We start from the raw sequence: 17,234 nt of genomic DNA, 5'->3' as shown, positions 1-17,234 counted from the left end.
GATCACCAAAAGTACCTAGATTACTTTCTCCAATTCAGTGCCAAAGCTAGCAGGAAAGATTTTGATACTAAACCTTAAATGTTACATGATTACACTGCTTCTATATTCCACCCGAAATACCATTTTACATTCAAAATTTTTGGAAAACAGAGGTATAAAAATTAGTGCTACAAGATTTAAAATATGGAAAAGGAATGAGGACTCTAAACGAGGTAAGGTAGCTATCACCTTGATCCCCAACCCTGTGAAACTTTGGCTTTCGCCGGCAGTCAGTTTCCCAAAGGTAGATTATTTCATGAGACCCATGCAGTTCTCTGCTGCTGCTTGGACTTCAGTCACTCCCACTGAAATACAGGCTAATACATGTGGCTCATAAGCGTGCTTTCAGGAGGAAAAAAAAAAAGAAAAAACCCATCACCAAACACAAAAAAAGCCCCCACATAGAATAAAGTTAGGTTCAGCCTCTCTATATGAAGTACTGAATGATTAGTTTATGGGTCTGTTTTTCTACTCCATCTAAAAATTCGAAGAGATTTGTTTCTTCAGTTTCCTTTCAGACACTATGAACATCTACAAACAGATCCTTTTTGCACAGAAGTGTCAGAGAAGTATTTCTGGAGGAATCTGAAGCAGCTATGACCATTGTCTAATACCTGAAACGTCATCCCTGTTTGCCTGAAGTCAACAGTGATATTATACATTCTACAAGGTCTTAACCGTAGGATCAAATTAATTCTTAATAAGGATTAAATATCAGTAATAGTTACTTGATGCTAAAGCCTCCACATACTCCTTTGTCTTATCTGTTCAGTAGCATCATATAATATGCTTAGCTTCACACTATAATCTGTAGAGTATTCTTTTAGGCTATTCATTTTCATATTCCACTGGATTTAATTATGTAGATTACTGAAATTCCACTAGTTTTTCTTAACTGACCGGTATGAAGAATGAACTTTGTAATTAAATACACAAATGAAAGGCAACTTCCTTTCATCTGATTAAACAAAAGCTACATAAAGACAGGGCTCCAGACAAGTCATTTCTCAGTTTACTGAAGCCCCTATCTATAGAGCAGTATCAAACAAAGAAGGGATTTCTCTTCCTTTAACAGCAAGCAAATGAAGTTTTATGGAAAAAAAATGGTTGTTAATGTTATTTGCAGATTACTGCTATTTATACCCACTATTTGCAGACTAGCTGAAAAAGGAAGCATTGCACTTAACAAGTTAACACAACACAGTGTTAACCACCACTCTCTGTAAAATTGCTGTGCTTTTTCAGACCTCTACTGTGAGTGTTAAGGTTGAGACTCATGAATGTGTTGAGTCCGGAGGAAAGAAACTCCATAGAGAAGTGTCAAGATTTTGGCTCTCTTCTGTGCAGAGCTGCGCAATATCCTTGCCTCATCTACTGTAGTGCTTACTGAAAGAAGGAATTTTCTTACATTTTTCACAGAAAATCAACCAATAAATACAGGCAATTTAAAACCAACTTAGATTCTCAAAGACATCCTGCGGAAAACTAGTGTCCTCATTGCATCTTTATTTCCATCAAATTAAGCTACTGAATTTCTGTATATAATGTTGAAAGCTCACCTTTACATATGAAAATTTAAGTATCTTCTGTACTGTACCAATTTAAAAAACAAAACTTAACACACCCACATACTCCTGAGTGCCATTATAACTGCTGATAAACTGAAGTGGTATTTAAAAAAAAAAAAAGGTTAATTTTAGTGTGTGTAAGCTAGCCCCAGTAGACTTTGTCTACAACAGTGTTTTTCACCCTGTCTTCCTAGGAGTTTCTAGTTGGGCTGCCCACTCCTTATATAGCAGTATTAAATATAGCTAGTCTAAAGAATCAATAGACTGCAAACCAGTAATCTATGATCAAGAGAAAGAGGCTAGCAAGCCTAACCTACGAAGTTTAGTACAGGAGCTTACTTTACATGCTCTGAACTACCCTTGGAAGAAGTTGACGAGGAAGGCTGCAGAGATTAACTGCTATACCTGATGGTAACCTTAGTGCCAAACACCACTGCTTTGAAACACGAAGTCTTCATTCTGGTGTCACTTTTGTGTTACATAACTACTGTTAAAGTGCAGTTTAGAAGAGAGTACTACTTGCATCACACCATTGTGTGATATAGTACAGCAGCGAGTTCAGTTTTGACTATAATGGTACTAAAATTAAAAACTTTAACTTTCAATAACTCACTATATGCAAGTTATAATTTCAAAGACTGAATTCCAGATATAAATAACTGAGTATCCTTCTGGAAAAGTGGGACTTACCACTCCAAGGGAGATAAAGCTCCCATTTTTCCAGTTGTGAGATCAAGACTTATAGTCGCAACTGCCTTAGAAATAACTGGTAAACCATGGGATCTGACAGGTATCTGTCACGTGGGGTTGATGCCAAGAGCCGAAAGGCACAGGCATTTGATCTGTAAACTGGAGAAGTTAAAAGAGCTGCCAGACAAGCCCCAAGTGACTTTTTTCCTGTTAAGTAATCGAATAGGCACAAAAAGTCTCACTTGATCAACCTCTCCCGTACACGCATGCTTGTGGTTCTCCAGAACAATGAGCAGTTAAGCTGGAGAAATCCCTGCTACAGGAGGTAAACATTTACATGGACAACATGCCATTTGCTGAGAGCTGCAAATAACAGAAACACCTGGTACAGGAATTCCTACAGCCAAAACTGTTGGACATGAAAAATATTCATGAGACACATCACTACAAGCTTGTCCTGTTCTCAAACTCTTCCCCTGAAGGATGTGCTTCTGCCACTGTCAGAAACGTGAAACTTTGGTCCAAGTCAGTATAGGCATTATATTTTTCAGAAGTGTTTCTATCCTTAATTAGTATTTTAGTGTGAATGTATAAATTTGAGTAAAATACTTTATAGAACAGTTAAGCAACTTCTAAGAAAACTAGGACATCAGAACTTCTGCATTCGCAAGTCAGTAGGGCACACCTAACCATGCAGAAATCAGCACAGCACATGCCACTGCTGTAGCTGTCTGCTGCACTACGTCTCCAGAGACATGAGGTTTTTGCAGCCTTAGCTTTTCTCCTTTGGATATTTTCTTTTCCCCTTCCATCCCTCAAACACAACCACAGTCCGCTCCTTAAATGAGTCATCTGAGGTAGGAGGTGCAGTTCACTGCAGTTTTAAATCCATAGACTGGATTGTCTGGTTTCTGTCTGATCAGAAAAATACCATCACACATCAAAACAGTACAGTAAATTACCTCACTCATAATACGTTTCAGATAATTCAGCCACAAGACTAAAAATTACCTGCTAAAACAAAACACAAAAAATTGGAAACTCCTCCAAGATAATAAAATAAAATCTGAAGTGACCCAAAAAGAGCTAAAGAATACAAGTTTGCTCTATTGTCACTGAACATTCCCAGTATTTGTGCCGAAGTACATTCATTCCTGGAAGTTAAAGTAAATTCATACTTAACCTTAAGGATTAGAGTGAAAATGCAAATGACACCTTAGACTTCATAAAATCTGAAGATGAAAGTGGAGACATTTGAGACTTCTAAAGGAAAGTGCATAAACTCCTCAGTAGGAAATGGAAAAAGCTAATAGTGTTATCTAAATACGAAAAGCATTAATCTGTAAAATGACTATGTAGGGAGAGACCTCTCAAAAGCAAGCAGCAGCAAGTTGTTAAATATTTGAAGTTAATGATTCCAGTTCAAAAACCCTTTTTATTCCCAGTAAGCAAGTGGTTCTTTAAAGTTATTACAATGTTAAGAGGAGGATTAATTCTTGCTCCAAGTTACATACTGTACCGCAAACCAAATTTAAGTTTATTTCCTGATGCCGGCAAGAAGAATAGGATTAGGGATACTGCCAAGGAAGAGAACTAGTTTACAAAATTAGTAGATACATATTCTTAACTTGTATAAAACACACAAACCCTAAAAACTCCTATGACAAAAGTCTTGAGCAGCAGAAAAATGTCTTTAACCTGTTAACAATATGCGAGAACGGGACTGCATGCACTCCTTTCCTATGGAAAAACCTTCAGCATGATCCGTAACTTCAACCTGCATTTCAGCCAAGGGGAGAGAGAGGATGACCCGTGGATTTGGGCCAAAGAACATGTAAAGAAACTGAAAATTCTTCTGGTTGCATTGGGCACTAATCAAAGCCCTACATTAGGCTTCACGTTCCCTCTTCCAACAACAAGCATGTAAACGGCATGGCTTTGTTTTACTTTCCTCTGCTGAGGAAACAAAGTATACCAAAAGAGCTGCATACTTTGTGTGAAAACCTGACTATATTTAGCCATAACATTTAAGTTTGTGAAACTCACACTGTCCTTTAAGAAAACCCACTGTGAAGGGCTGTACAGATTTAAATTTTACTTTATCTTAGGATACTGAGCAAAATTCTGCTATCTTAGAGCACGTTTAACATGTTCTATTAAAAGTCCCCTGTTTTGGCAGCATAAAGGGGCCTTTAAGTGCTACCAGGTTAGCTCTTTCCTAGGTCAGTAGTGCAGCTATAGTTTTCAGTTCTCAAGCACTTAAGAGTAAACCCTCACAAGTCCTTTGAGAAATTATTTAAGCAGCGCAGCTATTCCTGGTGACCCACAAAAATACCACGGTTCCTCAGCAGCAGTTGAATACCCTGTTCCCTGTACTCAGCTGACCTTGTTTATGCACCAGCATCACCGAGAGTGTCTTGGCATGAGAAACAGCTATTATGTAAGTTGAATCTGCTGTTGTCAAACAAAAAAACAGTAGTGTTCACTTCAGCTCCACTAGATGTGGAAGGAAAAGCAAAAAGAAAGGCAATATTTGCCAAATGGGAAAGAACAGATAGCAAAAGAAAATCTGCAGTTTTAAGAGGCTTTCCACACCAAGGAAGAATGTTGACACTACAAAAACCTTTTTTTCAGTTCTACCAAATTTTTAGATGACGGTAAAGCAGACCATGCCTTTCAGGCTGCAAGAGGATTTATTTTATTTAACAGTTAAGGAGTCTTTACCGTTAGGTCCGAGTTATAAATACAGAAATACACAGAATCTCAACAGGCATCTTGTCAAACTCTGAACAAACAGTTAAGTTTAAACAAAACCAGTAAGTAATCATTGTGTTTATGGTTAGGCAAGTCTTAAAACAGACTTGACTATACAGCAAAAGCAGTTTGGCACCTTTTGTTTACCTGCTTTTAAATACTGAAATGCTGATCAGGTTTTGGGGTTGGTTTGGTTGGTTGGTTGGTTTGGTTTTGGTTGGTGGGGGGTGTTGGTTGGGGGTTTTTTTGGAAGGAGTGATCATTACCATACGCTTTCCTTCAGACAACCTGATAGGTAACTATTGAATTCATACACAAATCAAAGAGCAGTCTCCTCTAGCCAGCTATCTCACACTGCCTATTTCAGCAGAATTAAGTCTAAGGTATTTTTGACAGGTTTGCATTCAAGTCATATTAGAACAGCACTGGGACAGGAGCAGAAGACTTGTAGTTGAAGAACTCCGATAAACGTGCTTCTATTTTATTTCCTTTGCAAAGCAGATGGCTACAAACTGAATCTCTTTCCCATGCTAAAGTGTCAGTAACTAAGAGGAAGTAGTTTAGAAAAAAAACTTAAGTTACTTAGGGCCAGTAATTCATGACAAGAATAGTCAAGATTCTGCTAACTAAAGGAGCCTTTTCCCTAAATTCTTATGATAACTAGATCTATCAGGAGTGCATCCAATATTAAAAGTGGATTGGCTTGGCTAGCACTGAGCACTTTGAATGTATATAGTTCTCGTTACAAATCAAAAGAGGTTTACAACAGCAGTTCTCTTGAATCCAATATAATTTTTAAGTGCAATTTAAGCTTTTTAGAAAATATTTACTGGAAAAATCATCAAGTATAAGAACTAGAACAAAGCTGGTTCCTTGGGCAAAAATCCAGGTGTTCCTTTAATACCAATCCTAAATCTTATTCCTTCCCTAAATACTTACAGGTTCCTCCCCTGTACCTAACTACTGCTCACATCCTCGACTATTAGCTTAATGAGAAATAGTACATCTTGTGTCTGGACATGATCTACGTGTCTACTGACTTGCCAAACAGCATATAAAAACTTATGAGCTCACACAGTAGAGGGCACCAATTTAAGCACCTTCTTTCTGTACAGGTGACTTATGAAAATTTTAGAACCCCTACCTTTGCCTGAAATTGGTCACGAACGAAGTACTGAATTTCATACATTAGATATTTTAAGCCTCTGTGAAACAAAAGTTTTGATTTCTTTGGAAGCCAGGCTAAAAAACATTAAGGTTGTATGACATCATCATTCCCTCCTACATGCACCTTTGAAAAGTAGAAGCTTCTCTGGAACTCTGCACTTGTGACAAAATGTTTCTAAGCCTCTGGAGAACAAGCAGGTTTCTTTACAACTGCCTGCTGGCAGGATCACTCAGAAAACTGTGATAATAAAGCTGAAGAGCGTCTGAAGGCCCCTTGCTTTATGTCTGGCAAAAAAAAAAAAACCCAAACCTTCAGTAATTTCCAAGTAAAATAGATATTACTGAAAAACAAGCTCATGCATAAAATGGATTTAAAGCACAAATTCCTGGGTTTACTAAGTATGTTAAGTCACCCATGGCTTTTAATTCAGTCAGTTTTATATATGGCTTTATTTGTTATTTTAATAAGGGCTCAGCAACAAAAGCCATTGTGCTGGTTTAGCCAGGACAGCTGACCCCAACTGACCAAAGGGAGATTCCACACCATGTGACGTCATGCTCAGTACATAAAGCTCGGGGAAGAAGGAGGAAGGGGGGGACGTTGGGAGTGATGGTGTTTGTCTTCCCAAGTCACCGTTACGTGTGATGGAGCCCTGCTTTCCTGGAGATGGCTGAACACTTGCCTGCCCATGGGAAGTGGTGGATGAATTCCTTGGTTTGCTTCGCTTGTGTGCGTGGCTTTGCTTTACCTATTAAACTGTCTTTATTTCAACCCACGAGTTTTCTCACTTTTACCCTTCTAATTCTCTCCCCCATCCCACCGGGTGGGAGTGAGCGAGCAGCTGTGTGGTGCTTCATTGCTGGCTGGGGTTAAACCACGACGGTCATGCTTACAACCTAGATGCTTTCTGCTGATTCTACAAGGAGGACTATTGTTCATAACAAAGGCATCAAGCAAGAGACAGAGGGACAACCAAATAGATACCTCTGGAAATCAGACAACCAGTTAAATATTAACAAGTGTGAAACCTGGATTTACATCTAAGAGTTGACTCTAGTGAAAAGCTAAAAGATACTTCTTCATCCAAAATGCCAAGAATACCCCAACCCAGTTTGACAAAAGAAATTATGATAGCATTCTTCCAGGCTGAATGAGAGTGCTTTGAAGTAGTTTTTGTGCCTCTGTGGGATGTGGACTGACAACTAACTTCCTGTGCCAAAGATTTTGATGAAAGATGAGTCCATTTACTAAACGACCTTGGGAATTTTAGCTGGCCTATTCAAACTTCTCCAGAAAGAGCTATTTAGGTCCCATAACTTGAGACATTTGTCCTATGTATGCTGGAAGTCAGCTACAGGTTAATTTATGTCTAGGTGCATAGCAGTAGGCTTTATTTGCTGAAAACCATTTCTATTTTAAAGTCAGAAGTATTGCAAAGAAAAAACACAAATCATTAACTCACATTTAAGTGATCTTGCCTTTGATTTTTTCTGATTTTTTCTAAGATTGCAAGGTTCTCTTTTTCAATGCCTTCATCCTCAGATTTCTTCCCATCAACTGGTTCCTCCTCCTTCATATCATAGTGATCCAGATCTTCAATGTCCTACAGGATAGAGGAAAATTCACTGTAAATAACTTAACTATGCTCTTTGTTCAAAGAAACCCTCTCCAAGGGCATTTAGGGATACAGTCACATACTGCACAACACTATGTATTAGTGACTGTTGGATGCCATTTCTATTTTGCTCTAACTTCACCCTCTCAGGCAACAGTATTCACTGGAAGCGTAGGGAGCCTTCACCATACGAGACCCAAATTCACAACAGAATTCTGGTCACCAAAACAAGCACAATAAAACCTCTGTGAGAATTTAAGATTGTAGTGAATTAGCCCATTAAAGTAGGTGGAAAACAGGAAGTTAAAGCATTTTGAACAGGGCTTGAGAATCCAAAAGTACCCAAAGTCAGGGCGTCTCCAAGATGTTTCTAAAAGCAGACTCTTTTTTCAATTAGAATCCCAGCTATATTACACTTCTGGCAAACAATGATTAACATATCTGGCAGGGCTACAGCAATCCTTCAAGAAAGTTAAATATTAGAAAGCTACATGTACTTTATTCAAGGTGAACATTTCAGCTGAAGATTAGATGCAGCATGAGGATATGAGACAAAATTACGTGGTCAAGTATCCTGATCACACGAGCCAACATTTAAGTTCTGAGTTCTAGACTAAGACACTGAAAAATCTTCCACTCTGTATTCTGAGATGGGGTTATCCTGTTGCAGATGAGCACTCTGAATTTAAGACAACTGCCTGTAAGGTGATTCAAGTGCTATTTGTGGAGAGGAGGGGAAGGATATAAATACCTTGAGATGAAAAAGGAAGCACTACAGCAGCCACACCAGCAAGCTATGAGTAAACAACTATCAGATATGCTGCAATACACAGTGCTCCATCACACCTGTGGCTACTCTTTATGCACCATCTGTTGCATGGCAGGAAAACCTGGCCGTAAGTGCAAATTCACAGATGTCTTACATAGTAAGAAACACACCTATCTGGTGCCTTTGACAACACTGTTTCCTCAAACTGTAACAGATTTTACACTAAGTATTCTTTAAAATGTTCATGTTTCTCAAAATAACGATATAGCCTTAGGAACCCTAAGCCGCTTTTCAATTTAGAAATTGGACTAGATTACAAGTTGAAGATATCAGTGCCACAAAATGCCACCTGACAGCTTATAAATAATGACACACATGACAATTTTTTTGCCTAAAGTAACCCGAACAGAGTACAAAAGGCTACTTACAAGTCTGCAAGCAAAAAGAGCTTTGTGGCAGCAGGATATGGGAGTGTATATACTACCTTTACAGAAACTCTGGCTCCAACAAATGCAGTCTGGATCAGGCTAAATATGGTGTAAGAGAGGCTGCTTCAAATTAATTCCAGAACATGGATTACATTTAGGTCTTTTCTAAAGGAAGATCTTCTATTCAAAGAATGAGTTGTTCATTCTTACTACACACCTTCTTCATTAAAAATCTAAATCTGAAGTAGTCAGAACAGTTCTCCTATAACAAAGCTATTTATAGTGGTTTAAAAAGCAAGCATCTTGGAGCTATTCTAACATGTTGTAGAAGTAATTGAAAGGGGTGGTTCTCACACAGTAAAAAGCTCATTAAAAGGAGCACCGTGCTGCCAGACAACGACATAAACCCCTTAAAGTTTAGCATGTCTGTTTCAGATGTCCTTCCATTTCCTTCAATGTATTATAGTTAAAAGCTAGCTCGCCTGTTTAATAAATCAGCAAACTGATTTACTCTTAGTCAGTCTGCTTCAATTTGGGAGGCACTTTCTACTGTATCAGAGGCAGTTCATATGCTGCTTGAAACAGGAGTTAATTATGCAAACTTACTGATTTGGCACACAATGTTACATATTGTTTGACTAAAGCACAAACAGATGTCCAATCCTCTGTATCCAAGTACCTGACAGCTGAGATCTAGGTTTAAGAAGAAAATTTCACTAGTTTTGGTGGTTGAAGTAAAAGCTGACATTAAGGTAAACGTCTTAATTTTCAATTATCTTTTCTGTTGAACTCTAGGGAGATTACATTTTACAGTTTGGCTTAATAGTTAGCCAGCCATTGCACAGCAAAACGCCAGAATTCTACTAGATGAGGATAACAATCTCATATATACACATACTTCACCCATATCTTCTTCTTCCTCCTCCTCTGATGTAACTTCTTCTGTTGTTCCATTCTGCAATACAACAATGAGGTTTCTGCATAAATTGTGCATATGTTCCTTTCTTTCAAAAACAGGAAGTTTACTATCAAAGAGAAATCAGTATATATGAAAGTTACACTTAGCAAGGTCTGCAAAGGACTGAAGTTTAATGTGAAAGATACACAAAGGTGCTTTCCTCAAGTATGACAGTGAAGAGATTTTTGCATAAAGCAAAGATAAACAGAATATCACAATTAATTTCACATTAAGTTCGAAGTGGAAACTTAAGATTCAGATAAGGATATCCTATTCTGAGACAGTGACAAATGCAATAAACAAGCCAAGTGGATTATAACTCATGATCTCTTAACCAGGAAATCAGATCATGGCTCTGATTAGAATCCATATACATGCTACACCTCTAAAAAGAAAAGAAACCCCAAACTTTACACCTCTAAAACTTAATGGATTTTTGTCTCACTACCTAGAACTTCTATGCAACAACTACTATCATCATATAGCCACTGTTATTAGATTATTTGATATAATATCAAAGCAATACATTGAGTTGATTTTTCATGGTTTTCCAATTCAGGATACCACTTCAAGCTCAGGTTTGAGCTTGCAGTTTGAGCTGCAGAAATATTCAGGAGCATTCTGATATGCTTGTCCTCTGCTTACTCCTCCTTTGGCAAAGAAGGAATGCCACTGCTGTAGACAATGCAGGGGACCAGATGGATCTTTGGTCTGACTTACTAAGGCCACTCTTATTTAACTTGCAAATTATCTGACATTTCTGGCTAAGAAACCTTCCATGAATTTGTTTTTGAGTTTCAGAGCATAAGCAAGACTCTTCAACAAAGCTACTTCCTAATATTACAGGTCTATTGCTTTACAGTTGCACTGCTGTGTGGGTGGTTGAGAGAAAAGACCTATAGGATTACAACTTGGCACATGACCAAAATTAAGCAAGTTATTTGTCATTTTTACAGTACTGTCACCACAGGAAAACCATCTGTTATGCTACAGGAGTTTTTAGAAATCATGCCATCTTAACATGTATAAGCAAAAGAAGATATCATAATCTTATTAAAAATACAAAAAAGAACAGTTACTGTCAGTTACCAGTTCTGCTTTCAGCACAATACAAAATATTTTAGTTAACCAGAACATTTCACAGCCCATCACAACTCTTAATTTGTCAAGAGCCCAAAAAGTAAACAAGGCACCTCAGATACTCCCTACCCAAAGTAGCATACGGTCTTGATATCCCATGTCTCTGCAAGGGATTAAAGAGGAAGGAAAACATCAATAGTAGTTCATCCAAGTGCATACTGTAAAACATATACTCTTCAAGAAAAAGCAAATAGTGTTTAACCACATTTACGTTTTGGAAAAAAGTAAATTTGGGAAGCACTAGGAATGCACAGCGATTGGCTCGAACAGTATTTAGGAGGGAATTAAACTGCCAGCACTGGTATCACATACACACCTTTCAATGATACAGAAACTCCAAAGGAGATTGTGTAATATTATCACACCATTATTAAATGGATTCTACAAACAAAATTCAGATTGAGGACACCATAAAGCAACAGTGCTCCATATCTCAGTTCTGGCTTACACAAGGTTTAATCGTTCCCACCATCTTGTTTCCTGGAATTGAAGAAACAACTCCTTCATTGCCATAAGGAGGTGTCCACAGCTTTTTAATTTACCTGTCCAGCTGGTAATGGCTGATCTAACATTTCAACATCTGGATGCTGAGGAAGATTATATAATCTGCAGAGGTCACATATTAATCTCTTCAGCTGTTGCAGAAGCTATAAAAAAAGAAAACATGGAAACATCTATTTAAACCAAAGCACAGGACAATATATTTTGAATTTTTTCACCTGTTGGTACTGAACTTTCAGTCAGTGTACAGCATTTAAGTCTGCACGCGCTAGAATAAAGTTAAAAGACCCCTCTTTTTCTCTGTGGTCATTGTAATAAAATCCCCAAAATGGGAAACCAAGGACATGGCAAGTTAAAGATGGCTCCCATTCATCTCCTCATGTCAAGTCAAGAAAGTCACGAGCAAAAGAATAATCTGCTCTGGCAGCATCATCCATTCCAGGCATAGGTGTCTCAGCCACAAATCACTAGGGAATAATCAAATGGTCATACTCCATGAGACAAGACGGTCCATTCGTTTCCTAGGTTAAAGATCCATGTCTTCAAAAAAACAGGAGGAACAGTCTGATTTTCCACATCCTGAATCCCTTTCTAGGGCACACCAATGAGGCACTAGAAGCAAGACAAACACTGTACAAGGCATAGAAACTAGCCAACCTCTGAGCTACAGCCCAAGTAGTCTGCTTGCCATATCTTGTATCAGGTTGAGGCACAATCTGATATCTGATCACTGATTTATGTTTCCAGCTTTCAGCGTTACATTGACTGTGTTCTGTTAATTGCAAACCATGGAACACCTTTCACTCACTGTAATGCTATCCAGAAAATAAATTTAGTTCTGCAGAAACAGAGAAACATTAAGTTTGCTTCTTGATCACGATGCTAATTAAGTGGATTTCCATAGCTGTTAACTTTCTCTAGGCAGCCTCAGATTCCCAGTTAAGGCGAAGACCATAAAAGACTGTACTACTGCATTTCGTAACTTTTCAAGGTCTTTGCATAGCTATGTCGGGGATGGGGGGGGGAAGAAAGGACTTCAGAATATGTTTGCAAAATGGTCAACGTTTCATTATTTGCAGAATAATACCCTAGATGAAGCTTGCAGAAATTATACATCCATTTATGGACTTTTCTTCCAGATACCAAAGGGAGTTTTTGTCTTGCCACTTGTAGAAGGCAGAGTGCAAGACAGCCATTTCTGCACACATATCCTTCAGCTAGTAACTAGTAGTTATGCTTAGAGTGGCAACCCCCACTCCCCTTGAAGTATCTCTCCATAAAAGAGGGAGACTCAGGCAATGTGGCCTCACCCAAGGTACAGCATAGACTGTATGATCCTGAAAGAATGATACCTCTACAACACTATTTGGTGTTTGTATACTGTATTTCTTAGAACATATGATAAATTAAGGTATCTAAGAAAAATCTAGTCACTCCAAAATATTCTACGTGTCTAAAGCCTTGCTATTGGCCAGTTTAAATGCTCTTACCTTACCCCACTGCAAGTGAAAATTCAGCCTCTCCAGGGTTAAGAACTCATTTCCAAGCCCAAATCACTAGCAACGATAAGCAAATGTTGCCCTTCTGCTATCTGAAAGCTTCACTGCTTTTCCCTTCTCCAGCAGAATTCAACATTCCTGTTTAATAGGAATGTTACTTATTCATCGGAGGCCGTGAACTGACATACCAGCCCGCATTACAAGAATTATGACGTTCCCTCCTATCACACCACGTTTGCTGTTTCTGCGTCATTCACGACAGTCATCCTTAACTCGAAACCAAAGCAGATGACACCAAAAGAACTGGTCTATCAGCAACACATTTCTTGTGAGTGTATACATGAGATGTGATAGTTTATGTTGCCAGAAGCTTTCTGCAACAATCACATTTCTCATCAGTGTTAAGACTCTACACCTGTTTGAAACTTCCTGGGTGCCTGGAACATCAGGAAATCTTTTAGCAGGCGGAAAGCAGGTTAATCAATCAAAAAATTAGTTGGTAAATAGAACCACAGGTCTTAGAACTATTATTCTCAGTATGTGTAAGATGCTTAAAAGTTGCACTGCTACACATTTTGTTGAGAAAATTTTTCTCTGCACAAACACTGCCTCATGGAGAGCTGGAGCATAAACCATAAAATTTCAGGAATTGTAATTTTTCCTCATGTAGCTATGTAAAGCTAGGCAAGCCATTAATTTGTTTACATCTGTTGTGAAGCATACAAAAAATCTAAATGGTGGGGGAAGAATACTACCACCGGCATGTGGCTGGTCCAAAGCCTGGAAAAGCAGTTGAACACAATATTAGATGTGTCTCTACAGAAAGAGACAGTAAGGGCTGGGAAGAGAGTTAAGAACTGCTTCCTGCCCTGCTTCCTCCACTCCCCATCCTCTTCATGAGAAGTCCTGTCACCTGAACTGAAATTCAGAAGGAATTTTTGCAGACAGGACCTAACACACTGTAAGCTTCTCTCACTTCCTTCTGAACACAGCACGACTGTGAGGTAGCTACACAAGCACTCTCAAAGCAACAAACTGCTGGCACAACCTGGACCAAATTACACAGTGGCTGTGCCTGAAGAGGTGTTTCCCTGCCTCCAGCAGCACATTTTCACCTTCTCATTTGCTCTGGCACCAGAGACCACACAACCATGCAGCAGCTTGCAAGCTTCAAGGCAGATCAGTTCCTGATGTGCTTCAGCACAGAAGCACCAATTTCACCATACAGGGGGAGGCAGGAATGTGCAGCTGAGAGCAGGGATCCCCTTTTCCTTGGCAGCAGTCTACACTTCAGGGTTAGCTTAATGCAACTGTCAAACTGCAGTTTCATTTTTATAGCTAAGTTGTTTTACTTGACGTCAGTTTCTACAATCTGCAAAGGTGGTGGCAGAGCGAGAAGCTGATCCCATTTTTACAGCCCTTCTTCCTTATTGCTATGTTTTTCCTCCACAGGAATTCATTTCATACCCTTGATCCTTCTGCCATGGATCACCATCACCATTATCCCTTATGCTCTGCTCATATGTATGAAAAAATCATAGGATAATTTGGGCTGAAAGGCACGTCTGGAAGTCATCTGATCCAACCCCCTGCTCTAAGCAGGGCCTAGCATGATTTGGTATATGTTAATGGTACAGGAATAGACTGTATCAAAAGGGATAGCAGATTTCTGCCATGTATTAATAATTTAAATGTATTTCCAAGCTAACTTCACATGCCTGGCTAATGTAAAATGAATGCTTAACACACACGCTTTGCTGCCACTGAAGAAAAGTGGGCTATCAGTACACCAATAGTTTCCCTGGGATACAAACTGCCTAAAGCAGAAACTAAACAGCAACTAGAATGCATAATCCATAGGGTATTAAAGGAGCAATGTAAATAGCCTGCCAAGGTAAATGCTCAAGTGACCAAATACAATGACAAATTTATAAATTAATGATATTGATTATAAGTAATATAAAAATAACAAGATATTAAAATATAATATATACATCTAGAACATAACTTTTAATGCTTCAGGAGTTCTGAGAAGTTGGTAGTTCTTATGGACACCATAATGCTGGTTTAGAACACAAAAACACCTCTTATAATTTTTTGTTTCCTGTGTTAACATCTTACAAATCTGAAAACAGTTTAAAAAAAACAATTTTTCTGAAACCTATCCTACATTAGAAGGCCTTTTTATGCATGAAAAGATCTTTCTAATGCCATATAAAAGCATTAACAATTTTAGGATACCTTTAAATAATATCAATATACTGCTGGGTTCACTATGAAGCACCTTGTTTTCCAGTTACCAAGAAACACGGACTGAAGAAGTATAGTGTAAGTATACACACGTATCTACATACATATATATGCACACACTCTATCTATATAAAAATAAATAAATCAGTCAATAAATCTTAGCCTGCCACTGAAGGAAACTGCTGAAGAGGAAACAGAGGGAAGAACTAACTGTCATTTGGAGTGTGGCCACTACTAGCTATCAGGTAGTCTGTGACAGTAACTCACACACATTCAGCATCCTCGGGCAGTTTCAGAAAGTAAAGCAAAGCTTCTTCTTGCATTTTGTCTCTATGATCCCCAATACATAATTAGTTGCTGCTGTGTTGGTAGTTTGTAGGAGCCAACATTCCTTCCTGAAGTGCCATCATGTGGGACTAAATCTAAATTCTTAATACAGAAGTAGTGTGCTTAGGGACAGCAGCTTATCAAAGTTGTACACATACTTATGTCAGGAATTCTACACTTTTGAAGCCTTCCATGCAAGTTTAAGCCCTCAAGCTTTGGAGAGTGTGAAAATTAAAGCTGCCATCTGAATTTAAGTTCATTTCACTACTGTCTTTAAAAAGCAAACCTCCAAATCATGTATAATTGTATTTAATAACCCATGAAGTAAGGTTTGAGACTTTAGACTTGCAACTATAACTTCCATTATACTAAACAGAACGACGAAATGGAAGTAGGATTTCTCTTTTGCATTGCACAACCACTAGAAGGAGGCTGTCAGTTTCAGCTACCTACCGAGTCTAATGCAATGCTGATTTTCAGGGTCTGAAAGGGAATTCAGGAGACACGAGGGGTCAGAAAGAATTCTGTAGCTCCTTCATCTGCTGACTGGAGTTTGTTCAGTATGAACAGTCAAGCAGCTAAAGCCTCCAAACCTAATGCTATCTATGCTGATCATGTTCTTAACAACCTTTCAACATTTTTAGTGTTTTGAGGAATTTTCATAGCAAAAAGCACCATGCTGATGCCAAGGTGAACACAGAGTTTCAGACCCACAGAAGATTTTCCAGAAAATGTGTGCATGATTTTAACATAGGTAAAACAGTTCTCCTTTCACCATGTCAAATGACAAGGCTTCCATATATATAGCCCCATCAAACTTTTATGCCTGAAGAGCACGTTCTTCAGTTTCCCAAACAGTTGATACCTGTCAAAAGTTACAAAGCAGGTAGAAAGGGCAGAGTAATACCAAAGAACTCTAAATCAGGGTACATGTGCTAGCAGTGCTTTTAGCACATGTTCGCTGTGCTCAGTTGAGCTCCTGGAAGAGTCCAATGCAATTTCCCATTCAAAATTTGACTGTTGCAATAGCTTTATGAGTTTAGAGCAACATGGCACAAGCGATCCTTTAGCTGCAATAAATTAAATGAAAACTGGTTTGAAACATTCTAAAAGTCTAAATTGAACTAAGTGAGTTTTTAGGAGAAAGCATGATAAATCAGAAGCCTCTGAATTTCTACAGGTAGTTCCTTATCCCTTCCTACCCTACTCCAAGAAGTCTGTGTGTGAGTTGCTCCAACGCCCTTGAAGGGGAGGGAGGTAGCTGCAAGGGGAAAAGTTGTAGGGAGAAAAAACAAACCCAAAACTCACAAAGCCAAGCCTTTTGAGCAAACCAAAGTAGTCAGATTTTGTAGTGTAAGTATTTGTCTCTTCAACCACTCCCATCTGTCTTCATCTTGGCTTCACATGATGTGGGATGGATTCCTGAGAAACCAATGGGCCATCCACAGGTGTCTATTACATCAACCCATCAGCTTTTACATGGGCAAGTACAATCTTGACATCAGAAGCTGTTTTCTTACAATGTACA

At 38.6% G+C, this 17,234-nt stretch overlaps 1 protein-coding gene across 1 annotated transcript in view; it reads right to left on the bottom strand.

The window, feature by feature from the left end:
- The window catches only part of UBE2Q2 (ubiquitin conjugating enzyme E2 Q2), a 51,407-nt gene that overhangs the window by 15,709 nt on the left and 18,464 nt on the right, over positions 1 to 17,234 (bottom strand). The window contains exons 3-5 of the mRNA XM_009278827.2: positions 11,672 to 11,776; positions 9,930 to 9,986; positions 7,682 to 7,822 (exon numbers count right to left, since the gene is read on the bottom strand). Coding sequence (XP_009277102.1) covers positions 7,682 to 7,822; positions 9,930 to 9,986; positions 11,672 to 11,776 — 303 coding nt within the window. The remainder of the gene's footprint in view (positions 1 to 7,681; positions 7,823 to 9,929; positions 9,987 to 11,671; positions 11,777 to 17,234) is intronic.

This window comes from Aptenodytes forsteri, unplaced genomic scaffold, assembly GCF_000699145.1.
Source record: "Aptenodytes forsteri isolate BGI_AS27 unplaced genomic scaffold, ASM69914v1 Scaffold258, whole genome shotgun sequence".
In the NCBI taxonomy this organism is placed as follows: domain Eukaryota; kingdom Metazoa; phylum Chordata; class Aves; order Sphenisciformes; family Spheniscidae; genus Aptenodytes; species Aptenodytes forsteri.
Note: the sequence above shows the minus strand (reverse complement) of the source record. Positions and strands in the feature narration are given on the sequence as shown.